Source organism: Hordeum vulgare, chromosome 5H (assembly GCF_904849725.1).
Source record: "Hordeum vulgare subsp. vulgare chromosome 5H, MorexV3_pseudomolecules_assembly, whole genome shotgun sequence".
NCBI lineage: Eukaryota > Viridiplantae > Streptophyta > Magnoliopsida > Poales > Poaceae > Hordeum > Hordeum vulgare.
In genome coordinates, this window is record NC_058522.1 from 509,413,381 (window position 1) to 509,430,349 (window position 16,969).

At 49.0% G+C, this 16,969-nt stretch overlaps 1 protein-coding gene across 1 annotated transcript; it reads right to left on the minus strand.

Moving 5' to 3' along the window:
* Positions 1-1,413: 1,413 nt before the first annotated feature.
* LOC123451834 (putative alpha-L-fucosidase 1) lies at positions 1,414-16,474 on the minus strand. The gene is made up of 3 exons (XM_045128376.1): positions 15,897-16,474; positions 15,568-15,807; positions 1,414-2,384 (listed from the first exon to the last, which is right to left on the minus strand). The coding sequence occupies exons 1-3, from the start codon at positions 16,439-16,441 to the stop codon at positions 1,700-1,702; spliced, it is 1,470 nt and encodes a 489-aa protein (XP_044984311.1). The 5' UTR covers positions 16,442-16,474; the 3' UTR covers positions 1,414-1,699.
* Positions 16,475-16,969: the final 495 nt, after the last annotated feature.

The following is a 16,969-nucleotide window of genomic DNA, read 5'->3' on the forward strand; positions in this document are numbered from 1 at the left end:
CGAGGGACGTGAGGACGTTCCACTACATCAACCGTGTTCACTAACGCTTCTGTTGTACGATCTACAAGGGTACGTAGATCACTCATCCCCTCTCGTAGATGGACATCACCATGATAGGTCTTCGTGCGCGTAGGAATTTTTTTGTTTCCCATGCGACGTTCCCCAACACCTTTCGCGTCGGGTTAGGCACTACAGTTCAGCAATGCCGACGCCAAGATGGAGGAGATCATGAACAACGGATCAGTGCTTGTCGCTTCGTGCCCAGGGTTCGGCACGCAAGAGGAAACACTGGGCATCGGCGACGACATGGACGAGCAGGATGCGGGGGAGGTGGAGGTGGAGGAAGAACTGGCGGAGCCAGAGCTGGTAACGAGCAAAGGAGGAAAGTAATAAGAAACGGGCAGACAACGAGAAGCCGGCTGAACCCCGTGTCAAGTGGGCGGCGAAGAAGACGAATGCCTCGCTGAAACCTGGAAGGCTGCCAGCATGGACCCGATCACCAACGCGAACCAAAACACCGACACGTGTTGGAGAAGGATCAAGACGACGTTTCTGCTAAGCCTAGACATGAATTCGGAGTTTGGCGTGTTTTGACGGAATCTGCATCGACCCCTTTCCACTCGAACCCCGATCCATTCGGGGGTAATGATGGGGATTGTACCTAGGGTAGGGTCATAGGCCTGACCTACATGTACTATCCAAGGACACAACATTAAGGACTTAAAGATTTGAAGGAAGATTCCGACTAACTCGCCATGGGTCACTCGGTAGAGCATCCACCCGGAGACTTCCTCTTTCCACTCGACGGAAGACTTCCACTTGGAAGAATAGAAGCCAGTCGACCGCAGAAGTTCGGAAGTCACTCCTGGGAGGCCAACGAGGAGGCATTCGACTGGTCATAATAAGTAACATCTATTGTACGTTATCAGTAATGCACCCCTTTGTCTTTATTACTCGAACCCTTGGTTGCCTGGGCCTTGATGAGGGGTAGCGCATTCAATATAAGCCACTCCTCTCCTCTGACAGAAGGGTTCGCACCCCCCGTAACACACACTCCACACGACAAGAGCTCCTGAGCAATGGGACTTAGGTTGTTACCTCCACAAGAGGGGCCTGAACTCATACATCGTGTGTACAAGCTCGTCGTAGCTAGGACTCTGTCCTCTCCTTTCGTACCCCTAACCTCTACTCTCAGGTTCGTTCCCACGACAATGATGGCCTCCAAATTTGAAATTCAAAATCCATGAAAATTCATTTTTTTTTCAATTCAAAAAATTCTGAAAAAATTTACAGGTATACATCAAGCCATAATGCACAAGCAGTTAATTTTTAGATAAAAATATGTTGAAATGAGCGTTGTGTAAAAAAAATCTAAAACTTTTTAACACATGATACTATTCATTATTTCATGCCCTGAATTTGTCTTTTTTATACAGGTCGCAATTTAAAGTATTTCACCGTAAACTTGTACACACATGTACATTACATCTTACATGCATGCATTTTTTTTGAGAATTTTTTGAGAGCGGTTTTTATTTTATTTTTAAATCCGGCCTTCATGAAGCTCGGGATGAAAAGGCCTTACTCGTTTCTTCTTCACTTTATTGTTATTATTATTCTGTATAAATGCATATGTTAAATCTGAATTGCTACTACTTACTTAGCATTATCTACTTAATCAACACGTTGAACCGGCGCATCAAGGTGCGATCCCGTTTAGTTTATATTGGGGTGCGCGAGTGGTTTCGTGAGGGTCGAGGTGCAGGCCCACCGCCGACACTAGCGGAGGCCCACGGCGCGCGGCGAACCATATCTTCACCGTCCGGCCAACGACGGGTCGGGCCAGCCGGTGCAGCCGCTTGTGCCCCACCGTCGTGCCGCTTGCCACGGCCACGCCGTCCACGTACACCTCGTGCCGCTCCACCCGCTGCCCCAGCGCCACGTGCTCCTGTATCCTCACCACGTTGAACGCCCGCGCTCCCGCCGGCCGCCGCAGCTCGACCCAGTACCCGTCCTCCGCCATCGGCGCCCAGTAGGTGTCGTCCCGGCCGTCCAGCACATTGCCTGCCGCGAAGCCGCCGCCGCGCTCGCTGCTGGCCCTCGCCGTGCTGCCCTCGGCGAGGTCCGTGCCGAAGATGCGCGTGACAGCGGCGCGGAACTCGCGGAGCCTGGCGATGTCGGCGTCCTCCACCAGGCCCGTGGTGTTGGGCGGCGCGTTCAACAGCAGCACGCAGTTTCGGCCGACCGAGGTGTAGTATATGTTTAGCAGCTGGCTCAGCGTCTTGGCCGTCTCGTTCTTGTGCCAGAACCAGCCCGGACGTATCGTCACGTCGCACTCCGGCGGCACCCAGTCCGCCCCCCACGGGTCGCCGTTGTTCAGGTAGCTGCACGCACGAAATATCCATTATTATATTGCTTCCCGCAACAAAATCCATTATCGCTAGGGTTCAGTGGTTTAACATACTCCCTCAATTTATTTGAAAATAGTATAGTCGGCCTAATTGCACTATCCAACCTCATGCTCTAACAGTAAGTATCTGATACTGTTAACCTGTGTAATATACATGTAATAGTATGTCACGTTTGACTCCTAGAGTTTAGGATCTTACTAACCACCCCTGGCCTGTGTGCCTAGCCTTCAGAGGGTTTCCTTATATGTACATGCTGTAACCGATATTGATAGTACACAACATCAGTTTAACTCTCTAACTTGGTCCAACCCCTCGCCATGTCCGAGCAGCCTTCCACCTCCGCCTCCGGCGCGGCGCCTTCTTCCTCCCCACCGTCAGCTTCCCTGTTCTCGCCGGCCTCTTCTTCGGCTACCACCAGCGTGGACACTACCCCGACATTCGTCTTCAGCAGCTCATCTCCTACCACTCAATTCGCCCCCGTCTTCTCTTCCACTGCCCCGCCACCACCTCCGCCGTCGGCTCCTGCTGCCAGGCACCCCATCTTCAATGATAATCTCTCCAGCCACATCAAATTTCTTCTCAACCCAGCTGAGCACAACTACCACAAATGGAAAGCATTTTTTTCTTATGATCTTGGTCCGTTATGGTGTCTCCTACCTGATTGAACACCCACCCCCACCCAACGCCGACCATCAGTACCTGAAACTCGATGCTCATGTCTCCCTCGCCATGTATGCCACCCTTGCCGATCAGATCGTGGATCACGTGATCGGCGCCACCACAACCTATGACCTTTGGATCCGGATCCGCTACTACTTCCTCGCGAATCGGGCGGCCCGCTACATGATGCTGAATCGCGAGTATCACAACCTCAAACAGGGCGATCTCTCCGTCGGCGAGTACGCGCGCCGCATGAAGCTCGTCACCGCCGGACTCCCGGACATCGACCACGCCGTCTCTGAGGTGGATCTCACCACCCAGTTTCTCCATGGCATCGATCAGCGCCTCGACACCATCCTCGTTGTTCTGGGCGACACGGTACCTCTGCCACCGTTTGAGACTGTCTTCTCCCGTCTCAAACTCGCCGATGAGAACCTCACACAGCACCTCGGAGGCGACCGCCACCATCCTCGCTGTCCACAGGGGCGGCGGATCCTCGGGCACCTCCGGCTCCAGCAGCGGGCCGCCTCTCCGTTCGGGCGATCGGGTGGATCACCCCCAGGAGCGCAACAACGGCTCGCCCTCCGGTTGTGGCTTCAACTCACACACCGGCAATGGCGGCGACGGCGGCCGTGGATGCGGCTGCGGACGCGGACGTGGGCGCGGCGACTTGGGTGGACGAAACCACTCCTCCGTCCATCAGGCGTACAACCCGTGCATGGGCTTCTTCGCGCCCTACGGCATGGCTCTCCCTCCACCACGCCCCAGTTGGATCCCACCCAACGCTGCCGGCGTCCTCGATCCTCGCCCCGGGCTCCCAGGCCCATGCCTACCCCATGCAGTCTAGCCCGTACTCCGCGTCGGCCTCCTATCCACCGCCCTCATGGGATCACCTTGTGATGCTCCATGCGGCCTACAGCAATCAGGGTCTCCCCAACGTCGGCTCCATACCCGGATGGTATCTGGACAGCAGCGCCTCCAACCACGTGATCGGCAACCCTGGTAATCTCGACCGCTCATCTTCTCCTTTAAAGCATAATTTATCAAGCATCATTGTCGAAAATACCCAACATCTTGCCATCCATGCCACCGGTTCCTCCACTCTGCATCCCCACAATTTTCATCTTCACAATATTCTCTTCTCCCCTCACATCACAACTAGTGTTATTTTCGTGCGCCAGTTCACCAAAGATAATTCCTGTTCGATCGAATTTTACCCATTTGGTTTTCTTTCGAAGGACCTTCGCACACGGAAAGTAATCCTGATCTCAGCTAGCTCCGGTGATCTCTACCCCTTCTTTGGCAGCAACAAGACACGGTGCACCACTCTCTCCACCACGGTGACCAACGGCAACGTGTGGCACCATCGCCTCGGCCACCCCGGTGCCCACTCCCTCGCTTCTCTTGCCCATGATTTTATGATTCCATGTAATAAGCCATACTCTAGGCCTTGTACTGCCTGCCAACTAGGCCATCAGCATCGCTTGCCTTTTAATGCATCCGTTACCGCACTTATGCGCCGTTCGATTTGATTCATTGTGATCTATGGACATCTCCGGTCACGAGTTTCTCCGTCTATGAATATTATTTGGTGATTCTTAACGATTTCTCGCACTTCTCGTGGTCATTTCCTTTACGCAATAAATCAGACACCTCTGCCGCTTTGTTCTGGTTCTTCACCTATGTCAAAACACAATACAATGTAATCATCAAAGCGCTCCAATATAACAACGGTGGCGAGTTCGTCAACTCAACCCTCCGCTCCTTCTTCTCCACCAACGATATATGCTACCATTTCTCCTGTCCGCATACCTCACCACAGAATGGCAAAGTCGAGCGCCTTATTCATACTACCAACGACGTCGTTCACACCCTCCTCTTCCAAGCAAACCTATCCCCTCCATTTTGGGTTGAGGCCCTTCACACTGCCACGTACCTCATCAATCGCCGTCCCTCTCGCGCCATTAAGGACCTCACTCCCTATTTCCTCCTTCACGGTCTACATCCAACCTATGATCATCTCCGTGTGTTTGGTTGCTTATGCTTCCCGAACCTCTATGCCACATCTCCCCACAAACTTGCTCCTCGCTCCACTCGTTGCGTCTTCCTCGGCTACCCCCTCGAGCACAAAGGATATTGATGCTATGACCTAACTTCCCGTCGGGTTATCGTCTCCCATCATGTGATTTTTGACGAAGCCGTTTTTTCGTATGTGGCAGCCACACCATCACCCACAGTTTCCCTATCCCCCCACAGAAGATCCACGACCCAACATTCCCCCTGCCACCCACCACTCATCCCCACACTCCACCTACCTCGGATGTTTCCCCATGCAGCTCCGTGCCTATCGGCACCGCGCACTCACCCCACACCCCGACCCCACCACCACGCGTCAACCCACCACAAGTCCATCCACCGCGGGATAATCTACCTCGTCCCCCGTGCTTTTCCCGCCCATCTCCACAGTCTGATCCGCCTCGGATCACGCAACCACTACGCCCGGTTCCCCAACTCCCGCCTCTGTCGGCTCCTCCAGCGCAGCTTCCTCAGATCGCCCGCCTCCAGAACCAAACCTACCAGCCACTCCTAGCCCACCACGTCTCCCTCCACATGCGGTGCCCATTGCACCCCCGCTGAACTCTCAGAAAATGCGCACCCGCACAAAATCAGGCTTCTGCCAACCCAAACTCCTTTCCGTCGCCACCCACTCGCCAACTCATCCTTCCCACATTCCTCCTACATATCGATCAGCTCTCAAAGACCCCAACTAGCTACATGCGATACGTGATGAATTTACTGCTTTAATTCAGAATTCGACGTGGTCTTTGGTTCCCAAACCTACAGGTGTCAACGTGGTCACAAGCAAATGGATTTTTCGCCACAAGTTCAACTCCGACGGCTCCTTCGCTAGCTACAAGGCTCGGTGGGTTGTTCACCGATTCACCCAAAAGGAAGGCGTCGACTACGACGAGACCTTCAGACCCGTGGTGAAACCGGCAACAATTCGTGTGGTTTTGAGCATCGCCACCTCCTTCTCCTGGCCGATTCATCATCTCGATGTCAAAAACGCATTCCTCCACGGCGAGCTCAAGGGGACGGTGTACCGTGCTCAACCATCCAGCTTCCTCGACCCCTTGCATCCGGATCATGTTTGTCTCCTCCGTAAGTCCCTCTACGGTCTCAAACAAGCTCCCCGCACGTGGTTTCATCGCTTCACGTCCTTTCTACTGTCACTCGGTTTTCACGCCTGCAAAGGTGACTCCTCACTCTTCATCCTATCCCACGACTCCTCCATCGCATACCTGCTTGTTTATGTGGACGACATCATCCTCAACGCAAGCAACACCACCACCCTCTTACACATCATTAACTCTCTCAAAGCCGAGTTTGCCATGATTCATTTGGGCGAGTTACACCACTGTCTCGGGATCAACATTACCCCCAATGCCTCCGGTGTGTTCTTGAGCCAACAACAATACACTCTAGAAATTTTCGACCAAGCCAATATGCTCAATTGCAAAACTGTGCCCACTCCTGTCGACACCACTGCCAAACTACCTGCCACTGTCGGTCTTCCTCTTTCTAACCCCACTACCCATCGCAACATTGTCGGAGCCTTACAATATCTCACACTCACACGTCCTGACATCTCCTACACCGTCCAACAGATTTGTCTCTTCAAGCACTGTCCTCAGGACTCACACATGTAGTTGATCAAACGTGTTCTCCGCTACCTTCGCGGTACTTCCCACTTCGACCTACAGCTCTACAAGTCATCGTCTCTCGAACTTCTTGCCTACACGGATGCCGACTGGGCCGGGTTCCCCGACACTATGAAATCCACCTCTGGGTTCTGTGTCTTCCTTGGAGAAAGCTTGATCTCCTGGTCTTCAAAGCGTCAGCCTACCGTCTCACGATCCAGCGCCGAGGCCGAATATCGTGGGGTCACAAACAGCGTCGCAGAATCCTGCTGGCTCCCCCAGCTCCTTCACGAACTTCGGCGTCCTCCGAGGCGAGCCACAGTCATATATTGTGACAACATCAGCGCCTCATACATGTCCTCCAATCCGGTTCAACACCAACGAATGAAGCACATTGAAATAGATCTACACTTCGTCCGCAACAGAGTTGCCCTTGGTGAAGCACGTGTTCTACATGTACCGTCCAGTTCCCAGTTTGCTGATGTGTTCACCAAGGACCTACCATCACCAGTCTTTCGTGACTTCGGCTCCAGCTTGAACATTTTGCCAAACGGAGTTCCAGTTGAAGGGGGGGGGGGTGTTAACCTGTGTAATATACATGTAATAGTATGTCACGTTTGACTCCTAGAGTTTAGGATCTTACTAACCACCCCTGGCCTGTGTGCCTAGTCTTCAGGGGGTTCCGTTATATGTACATGATGTAACCGATATTGAGAGTACACAAGATCAGTTTAACTCTCCAACTGATACTCCCTCTAAAATTGTCACTGATTGTGTACAATATGCATAGGAGGGAGTACAGTATTTAGCCAGTGGTTTAAAGTCATAATCTTATGAAGGTGTTTCTAAATATGAACAATGTCTTTTTGGACATAAACTACACATCATTATGTATTCCCCGAAAAGAACTACATATTACTTCAAAGCATGAATTTTAACGATTAAATTAGGACTCCAGTACAAATCTAACGTCAATTTTTTTACCACGAAAAATCAAATGTTTTTCATGACAAATTATGTACTCCGAAGATGGAAAATTTGTCCCGGTTAATTTTTTGTCAGAAAAATGCCGTGGTTGCAAACTAATTCCATGATCGTGCCAATATAGATTGCCATAAAAACGTCAGATTTGCCATGCCTAAAAGTCCAACATCAATTTTTAGTGCATCATCAAATTAATTATATTTTGGAATGGAGGCAATAGAAATTTATATATTGAGAAAGTTCACTTTACTAATCTGAAATATTGTCTTGGCTCGGTTAACCTGTAATACTATTTTTGCGATAAATTAACCCCCTAAACTATCACACTTTAACACATTACCCCTAACAGGTGTCTATAGCAATACAATCATGTTTATTTTTAAAAGTAATTCAGACAATTTTATACATGTAGGTTGTGGCATTCAAATTTAGTAATGATAGTAAATCCTTTACAAAAAATATGGAAATTTTTGAATTGTGAAAACATATTTATTTTGCATAAATCAGAAATAATAATGTTTAGTTACCAAAACTTACATTGGTGTTGCCCTAAGAAAACACATCGATATACTTCACCAGAAAGGTCTAAAACTATCATGATTTTTTGGACCACACCAATATATCCAAATTTCAAGAATTCAATTGGAACTTGATCAATCAATATCCAGTTAGATATATAATTTTCGAACAAAATATAATATGGTTTGAAATTAGTTCGACTCTGGCCCGAAACTTCAAGATTACAAGTATTTTGATACCCATCAAAAATTCAGAAATTTCGCTGAAATCTTGAGCCGCGTCGCATTACCTATACACAATATGTGGTTTTGTACATTTTTTAAATTGTAGGAACTATATATTTAATACCCTAAAAAGGCACTATATATTTAATTCTTTTAGAAAACCAGTTGAATTTAAGCTGTTAGGATATAGTGACATAGGGTTTTAGCCTTTTAGGATATCTCCAGCGGCGACCCGCAGATATCCTCTCGCATCCGTCCGGGAATAAGGGGAACCATTCCATGGACACAGATGTGGGAGGCCACTATCCAACGCTGCCCGCATACATTTCAACCCGCATTTGAACTAACCGGGTGAAAATCAAGCGAACCGTTCATCAAAGTTTGGATAAAAATAACGCAAATCATCCATACATAACATGCAAATCAAGTCTAGATTAACCGGATGTCCAACATGTTTTTTATTAACGGATCATGCACTTCCACATATACTCCCCCTTGAGCTTCACGCAACATTTTGCGTACATAAATGGTCGTCCCTCTGTCCTCTAGTACATCACGGTAGAGCGGGCGGGCTACATAATGTGTAGAGCATCATTGAGTAAACGAATCAATGAACAAGTTGAGAAAGAGAAATCAAAACTTCTGATCTCATCCTCTACCACCGCCAGCTGACAAACCATGTTAGAAAACTTGGTGACACAGGTATGGATAGTGTATACATGATACGATAACAACCTCACATTGCGTTCTCGAATGATGAATAAGTTTTAGGATGCAATGTGCTTTCGTGCGTGAAACTATTCATGCACTTTCTGCCAGAAGGTCTCCCCTCTCCTCCTGCATATGAAATCCGCAAATATGGCTAACCACGCATCACACAACAACTCACCCCCATGGCCGAGTAGCTCGCCAGCCTTCGTACTCCAAAAAACGACACATCGCTCGAAAATTAGCTTAATGGCATTTGATTGAACACTTGCCGAGCGTGGTGTCTGCCATGGATATTGTCTAAGGGGGTGGAGTGTACTTAGGTACAAATGCTCAAGGGCGGACAATGCCGTCTTAGAGGCGAGCAACCGAATCGGTGCTGGTTGTGGATGCGACAATGCTTTTGTGACGGTCGTAGACGTACAACAACAACAATGGAGGTGAAGGGTGCAGGTGCAAAGCAAGATGAAGAAGGGGCGGAGTGGGCAGAAATGAGACACGGAGGGGGATTGGGCGGGGCGAGGGTGTCGAAGTCCTACGTGTCTACTGTCGTGACTCCCGCAAAGCCCCTCCTCCTTTGTCACCAATTTCTGGGACAAAGTACGTATGCACTGCTCGATGGACGGTTATAGGCCTGCGTTGGATGATTTTCACGATCCGAGCGGCTGCGGGTGGTTTGTGGGCCGCCCTTGGAGATGCCCTTAGGAACAAGTTTTCTTAGTTGTCTTAGGGCATCTCCAACGCCAACCCTTGAAATGCGTGCATACGTCTGTACGATGCTGTCCGAACCACTTTTTCCATATATGCCTGCTTAGCAATCCAGACGTAAGAATTCCGATATCCAAGAGACAAATGAGGGGGAGCTTTGCCAGAGTCCGGACATGTAGTTGACCAATCGCATGCATGTCCCTATCTTCTCTCTCTTCTCCCAATCACACGTGCATGGTCCTCCTTTCCTTTCTCGCCTTCCAATTGGACAATAAACCACAAATATCCTACCACATGCATGGAACCCGCCTACTTTTTCTCGTCCCAACCGAATAGTTTGCAATTAGCATTGGATGGCCCTCTACCGCATCATGTCTGCAGACCATGTCCGGACATAAAAACGTACATATGCCAAAGACTTTTACAGGTTAGCGTTGGACATGCCCTTAGGCCAACTCCAATGCACGACCACAAACAGACGCATGTTTTGTCCAAAATTTGTCCGTTTGGGGCGGGCAAAGGGGCGGCTCCATCCCATTCTATGTTTGCGTTGACCATGTGCCCAATGGGCGGACGTATTTCATTTGTGATGAGTGTATTCAATGCATACTTTTTAGGGTATATTCCAGTGCCAAAATCCATCATATCATACCCATGGAGCACTTATTCATGTCTCCAATGCATAGCTTCGATATTTACTTGTTTTACCAAGTTTGTTGCACACTTTTTATTTTTATTTATTTTTATTAGTTTCCTTTTGTTTATGTGGTCTTGGTAGGTGTGTTTACATGTTCATGGACTTGGGACATCAAAATTATCAAGCTAGGGGTCAAACCAAAGAAGTTCCTGACACGAGATCGAGGCCCTTTGGACAGATTGATGATTTTACATTTATCAAAATGTCCAAAATGAATATCCAAGTCCACTGAAGCATCATAATTTTTGCTAGCAATCCAATGAGCCCAAGAACATCAAAATCAGAGTTCATATGAAGAAATGGCGACCAAAATACGAAGCAACTCCCGAAGCATCATGACCAAGGTCTCTCACCGGCAACAAAGCCAGCGGCCGGCACACATGACAATATTAAAAAAATGGACATAGTCTACAGCCGAGGTCTTCCTAGTTCATGTGCTAGCTCCACCTTTTTTGCTTTGGTGTTGGCATTGGTAGCCTCAGTGTCAAGCTTCTTTGTTAGGATGGCCTCCTCCTTGTCAAGCCTTCTCTTCTTCATGGTCTCCTTCATGCCAAGCTTCTTCGTTTGAAGCTCCAAGTTTATATTCATTTGCTCCTTCCTTGGTGCTTCCTCTCGCCCCGCACTTCGTTTTGATTCCTCATGCCAGGCAAGGCGAAAGATGCCTCGTCACACTTCTCGCGAGTCTTCGAGTTGGTCTTGCCCCTCGGCCTCTTCATCCCATATCCACTTCCAGCCACGACCACCGACCCTCATTTCTTATTTGGAGTGGCATATTGACCTTTTTACTTGGGGTTGTTGGAGATATTCCCTAGAGACAATCATGTATGATGATATTTTCTATGTGTTTATGAATAGAGATAGTCCTTGTACATTATCAGTGATGTGTATTAACAAGTACGTGACTTGTTTGTGAGACTATACATTGTATGACGACTGTCCTAAAAGGTCCATAGTCGAAAGAGTTGTGTGGATGCGCAACGAACTAGACTAGCATATGATACGGTGGATGGTCCGGTCTCACTGACCATGTAGCATTGGATGCTAGTCGGATAATATGGACTCACAAAGATTTGGTCGAATTCGACGTAGTCGGATCCAAGTCGAGATAAGGTCTGGGTTGGACAGACCCAACTATGAGACGCAATGATATGTCATCTGTGAGTCTCTAGTACAACATACACTCTACGTCCTAAGACCTGAGCTGGCGCATGTACTCGGGATGGTGACAGACTTGCTTTGGGCCAACCAAACGCTACTCCGTGACTGGGTAGTTACAAAGAAAGGTTTCGGGCTTGTCCAGCCCCATGTTGTGATACGTGGTCGAGCAAGATGGGATTTGCCCCTCCGATCAGAAGATATATACTCTCGGCCCCTCGGGTGATCTGACTTGGATAAGAATGGCCATGCGATGAGGATTCTGAGATAATCTGAATGTTGGTCAGATTCACCGGAAGGAGAAAGAGGTCGTGCAGCAACAAGGATGACCATATCGCCTTGAGCACTACAACGTATGTCGTGTGACAAAGGGAACAGAAGTATGAAGTACATGTTCGCCTAACCAGCTTCATCGGACACTTGGAGTCAGTACGCCTTGCTAGAGGCCGCTACCGACTAGTCGAGTCAGACGTGGTCTGACTCGCGACCAAGTGAACGAGAACCTAAAGCGTCAAGTGAAGGAACACGTGGGCTTTAGGGTCCGTGCGAGGCCCAAGAGTTGAGACCACATCACACGCCTATATATAATGGAGGTGCGACACACTTAATCAGTTGATCGCTTCAGCTCCGTCATTAGTGTTGTGCATGTGTTGCACCTAGACACCTCCAATCGTCAATGCCAACTGTATGATCCAGACCTAGCAGTCAGTTGCACGGTGTTCCTCCTGCACGCGCGGATACTGCTAGAGGCGGTGCACGTGCGCCGCTCCGGTGAACCTGTACGTGGGATCCGGCGATCGCCTGTTCGTGGGAGAGGGATCGGACGTCTGACTATTCGAGGGAGATTGGACGAGGAGGAGATGGACCACGCGGATGCGCTCCCACATCTACTTCCGCTGCATGGCACTTCGCGTCTAGTGGTAACAATATGTGATCCATCTCTATAGCATGTTCTTTGTTGTTCTTTACGTAGGAAAATTTTAATTTGCATGCGATGCACCTACAATAGAACCCAACAGGGGCAATCCTGGATGAGCGTCCAACGATGGGTAAGGGTGAATGGCTTGTTCTTATGCATGGCCTTGAAGGCTTCCAAAGTTTGGAATACCTACACAATCAATCGGAAGGGCAAAAATGTAGTAGCAAAGGACACAAGATGCAACAAACATGAACATGACATGGCAAATGAAAGAGGAAGAGGTCATATCAATTCCCCCACGCCTAGGCCACTCATGGGACGGGATTCAACGCTCTCAAGCGCGGCACAAAACTTGTTGCATTCTTGTTGTATGAATCTCCATCTCTTTTGGATTGAATTGATGCCACATGTGCTCGCAAATTTGTAGGGTGGAAACTTCCTCAACTCATGAAAGTCTATATAAACTCTCGTCCAAAAAATGGATCAGTTTTGCTCGACACCAGTCTTGGGATCTTGTCCTATGTCCTTCCAATTCTCGCAAATCAACATGTCCTCATCTCTAGTATGTGATCCCGTGCGAATGCTTTCCCCCCACCGTTATGCATCGGCTGTTTGTGTGAGCTCATCAATGAACAATCACTCCTCCCTAATATCGACTCTCTCTTCTTCCGCATCTCCAAATAGATGTCTTCATGCCATGAGTCACCATGGCCGTCGACCTCTTCTTCTTCTTCGACACCATAGTGGTTGGAACCATCTTGGCCGCAACCATCTTCGCTTTGGGACTCCTCAGGATCGTAGCCTCGGCCTTAGTCCTCGGGGAAGGCTTGGAAGGCCTGACCACGGCCCTCATCGGCCGCCGGCGTTGGGTTTGGCGTTTTGTTGAAGGCGAGGTACTCAGTGTCATCGGCAGCCGACGTCTGGTTTGGCGTTTCGGTGAACAGGTTGCGGGCGTCGGAAAGTTGGCCGTAGGAAACAACCGCGAGTGCTTCCTTCACATTCCCGTGGATGATTGGCCGACACCACACTACCCAGGCATGATGTTGAGGTCGATGACGATCGTGGGGCCGGGGGTGGCCAACATGATCACGCTGCCATCCGGTTACGTCGAGAACCGGGTTGGAGCATGCTCCGGTGGAGAATTAAACCCGTCCATCTTGGAGGAACTGGACGACTAGTATGCAGAGGGCGAATGTCCTACGAGCCTGTGCTCGCTGCGGCCATGGCAGCACCGGAGAGAATGACCAACGCGGGCCGACACGACCCTACCACCATGAGGGCGCGCGTCGTCGTTGCCTTATGGCCTTCACGACAACGACCTCGTTGTCCTCAACGGTGGCCTTGTGCTGCGCGGCCGCTGCCTAGAGGGCGAAATCGTCAGCGGATTTCTTCCCCGCGTGAACGGACCGCCGGGTTCTCCTCTTGGCCGATTGTCGATGAGCCGCTCGGCCTCCATCAACATGAGCTTCAACCCGCTCCTTCTTCTTCCTCTTTGTCGCCAGACAGGTGATGGTGATGGCCCATCTTCGGGACGCCGACCATGAAAGAGAGAGTGGAAGGGGGGGGAGGGAATTGGGGAGTTGTGTCCCCAACGGGCGGGACAGGGGAGGACAAGGCGTGTGTCCCGCTCGTCCCCATGCTGTCGAGTGTCGAGTTTGATGCAAACGAGGCCAAATTTCATGTCGAAAATGGGTCGACGATGAACAAAAAAGAAGTATGCTTGACCGTGATTTGTCTACGTTTAATCTCAAACCGACATGACCGAATCATTTAGAGTCATGCGTAGGAATTGACCTTAGGGACAACTTATAAGGTTTAAACGATGATCCAAAATCTACGAAACAGACTACAAAAAGATACGTATAAACTTCCTAATTAAGAAAATATCTGTCCCCCGTCCTTAGGAGCGAGTCTAACCTTCGTCTAATGTTAAGAGTGAACCGAGCTGTCATAATTTAAATTTAGAAGAGAATAGCGGATTATTCGTTTCGTATCTAGCTTGGCCCTAGAACGTGCATGCGTGATACTCCCTCCGTTCTTAAATATAAGACCTTGTCGTAATTTTGCTATAGACTACATACGGAAAAAAATGAATAAATCTATACTTTAAAATATGTCTATATACATCCGTATGTAGTCCATAGTGCAATCTCTACAAGGTCATATATTTAGGAACGGAGGAAGTATTATTATTATTACTAGCAAAAGGGCCCATGCGTTGCAACGGGAGAAATAAATACCACACGGCACACGCTCTTAATTTATAAAAAATGTCTATAATTTAAGAATTTATAGTTACGATACAAATAAAGATGGTCTTATTCTATAAAAATGCAGTTCAAAATTTCACAGGTCTTCTATTTTAACACGGCTTGCATGTAGATTTAATACGTACAAAGAATCAGTCAAGTGACCTTCAGTTTCATCTCTAATCCTGATTTTATTGACGTGTTCATCCCCAACCCGGATGAGTACCGGTATGAAAGAAAGACGAATAATGACTTATTTATTAAGATTGCACCCTAGATAGTATTTTTATTAAACGTTTAACAGATAAAATAATATCATCTTTAAATTCTACATATTTTTCTAATCAAATTACATGTATAATATGTTAATTTAGAGTTACAGTTTAAAAGATATGAGTATTTAAAAAAATATTTAATATATACTACGAGTTTAATGTCATAAACAGTAAGGTTTTTTTTGTAAAATCACATCGGTGGATTTTCCGACGGAAGCGATAGCCTCTTTATTATATAAAAATAATATATATATATATATATATATATATATATATATATATAAATAAAGATTATTATTTGCGGGAAAAAATGTATCAGCATCGAGAAGTGATAGTATCGTGTGTATATGTATGTACTTCTCGATGCCGGTCGCCCCGATTGTTATCATGGAGCGGTTGACGGTGGACCAGCACGTGGTTCCGACGAACCCATCCTCGTTGCCGACCCACCGGACGTCGGGGCCGGCGTCAGAGAAGATGATGCTGGAGCTCTGCAACTGCCTCACGGTCTGAAACCACTCCTGGAAGTGGTACGTCATGTTCGTCGCGTTCTTGTCCTTGTGGCCGTCGAACCAGATCTCCGACAAGCTCCCATACCTACGCAATATTTAACAATGGCGACGTGAGTACTGCTTGAGAACCAGTCGGATGGACTGCGATGGGAGTGCAGGGAAGAGGGAACTGACCCGGTGAGGATCTCGTGGAGCTGCGCCAAGTAGTATTCATTGTAGGCGACCTCCCGGCCGTACCGCTGATCATGGAGGTCCCACGGAGAGAGGTAGAGGCCGGCATCAACGCCCCGTGCGCGCGCCGCGGCGGCGAACTCGCGCACAACGTCGCCGGCGCCACCGCGCCAGGGGCTGGCGTGCACGGAGTGGGCCGTGTAAGCGGACGGCCAGAGGCAGAAGCCGTCGTGGTGCTTGGCGACGAGGATGGCGAGCGACGCGCCGGCCGCGGCCGCCGCGTCCATCCACTGGCTGGCATTGAGCGCGGCCGGGGCGAACAGGGCCGGGTCCTCCGCTCCCGTCCCCAGCTCGGAGTCCGTGAACGTGTTCATACCGAGGTGAAAGAACATGATCACCTCCCGCCGCTGCCACCGGAGCTGCGCCGCCGTCGGGATCGGCAGTACCGGCAGCGGTGGTGGCTCAGGTGCCCCCACAGCGACAGCAGGAAAAACCAGGCCGGCGGCGACCACGGCGGACGCTAGATGCAGCAGAGACGCACCTCCCATGTCCCCGATCCGGCGATCCTCCACAACCAGACTCCTTTCGTCAGCCGTTGTCATGTGCAGGTGATATATACCGTGGATCAGGTACAGCCAATTAAGAGCCAATTAATCTGACCATCCAATGCAGCCAACGGCCAACTGCACATACCACAGAGTACGTGCTCCGTGGATTCACCGCACAAAAAGCCATTGCTTTGCTCGGCCAGTAGCGGAACACGTAGATAGCAAATACTCACTTTGTACGAAAATAATGTCTTAATTTTATACTAGAGCTAGTATAAAGTTTTACTACGCTTAAAACATTTATTTTGGACGAAGGGAGTAAGTTTTTCTACGGGACCGGTAGGTACCGGTTAAGAATCGATCGTCCATAAAATTTATCTGGATGGTGTTGAGTAAATAGGCAATTTTCCGAGCAGATTAATCCATGAAATAATTACTAACATGGCATTGACTAGGTTTATGACATACTGATCACGGAGTATACTAGCAAGTACTACGCATATAGCAGAAACATCTACGCATATAGGC

Excerpts from the sequence above, each read along its gene's own strand:
- LOC123451834 (XM_045128376.1), bottom strand. The coding sequence starts at position 16,441 with ATGGGAGGTGCGTCTCTGCTGCATCTAGCGTCCGCCGTGGTCGCCGCC. Across the intron at positions 15,808-15,896 it reads CTCCACGAGATCCTCACCGG|GTATGGGAGCTTGTCGGAGA; the intron begins GTCAGTTCCCTC and ends AATATTGCGTAG. Across the intron at positions 2,385-15,567 it reads GGGGCGACCGGCATCGAGAA|CTACCTGAACAACGGCGACC; the intron begins GTACATACATAT and ends TCGTGCGTGCAG.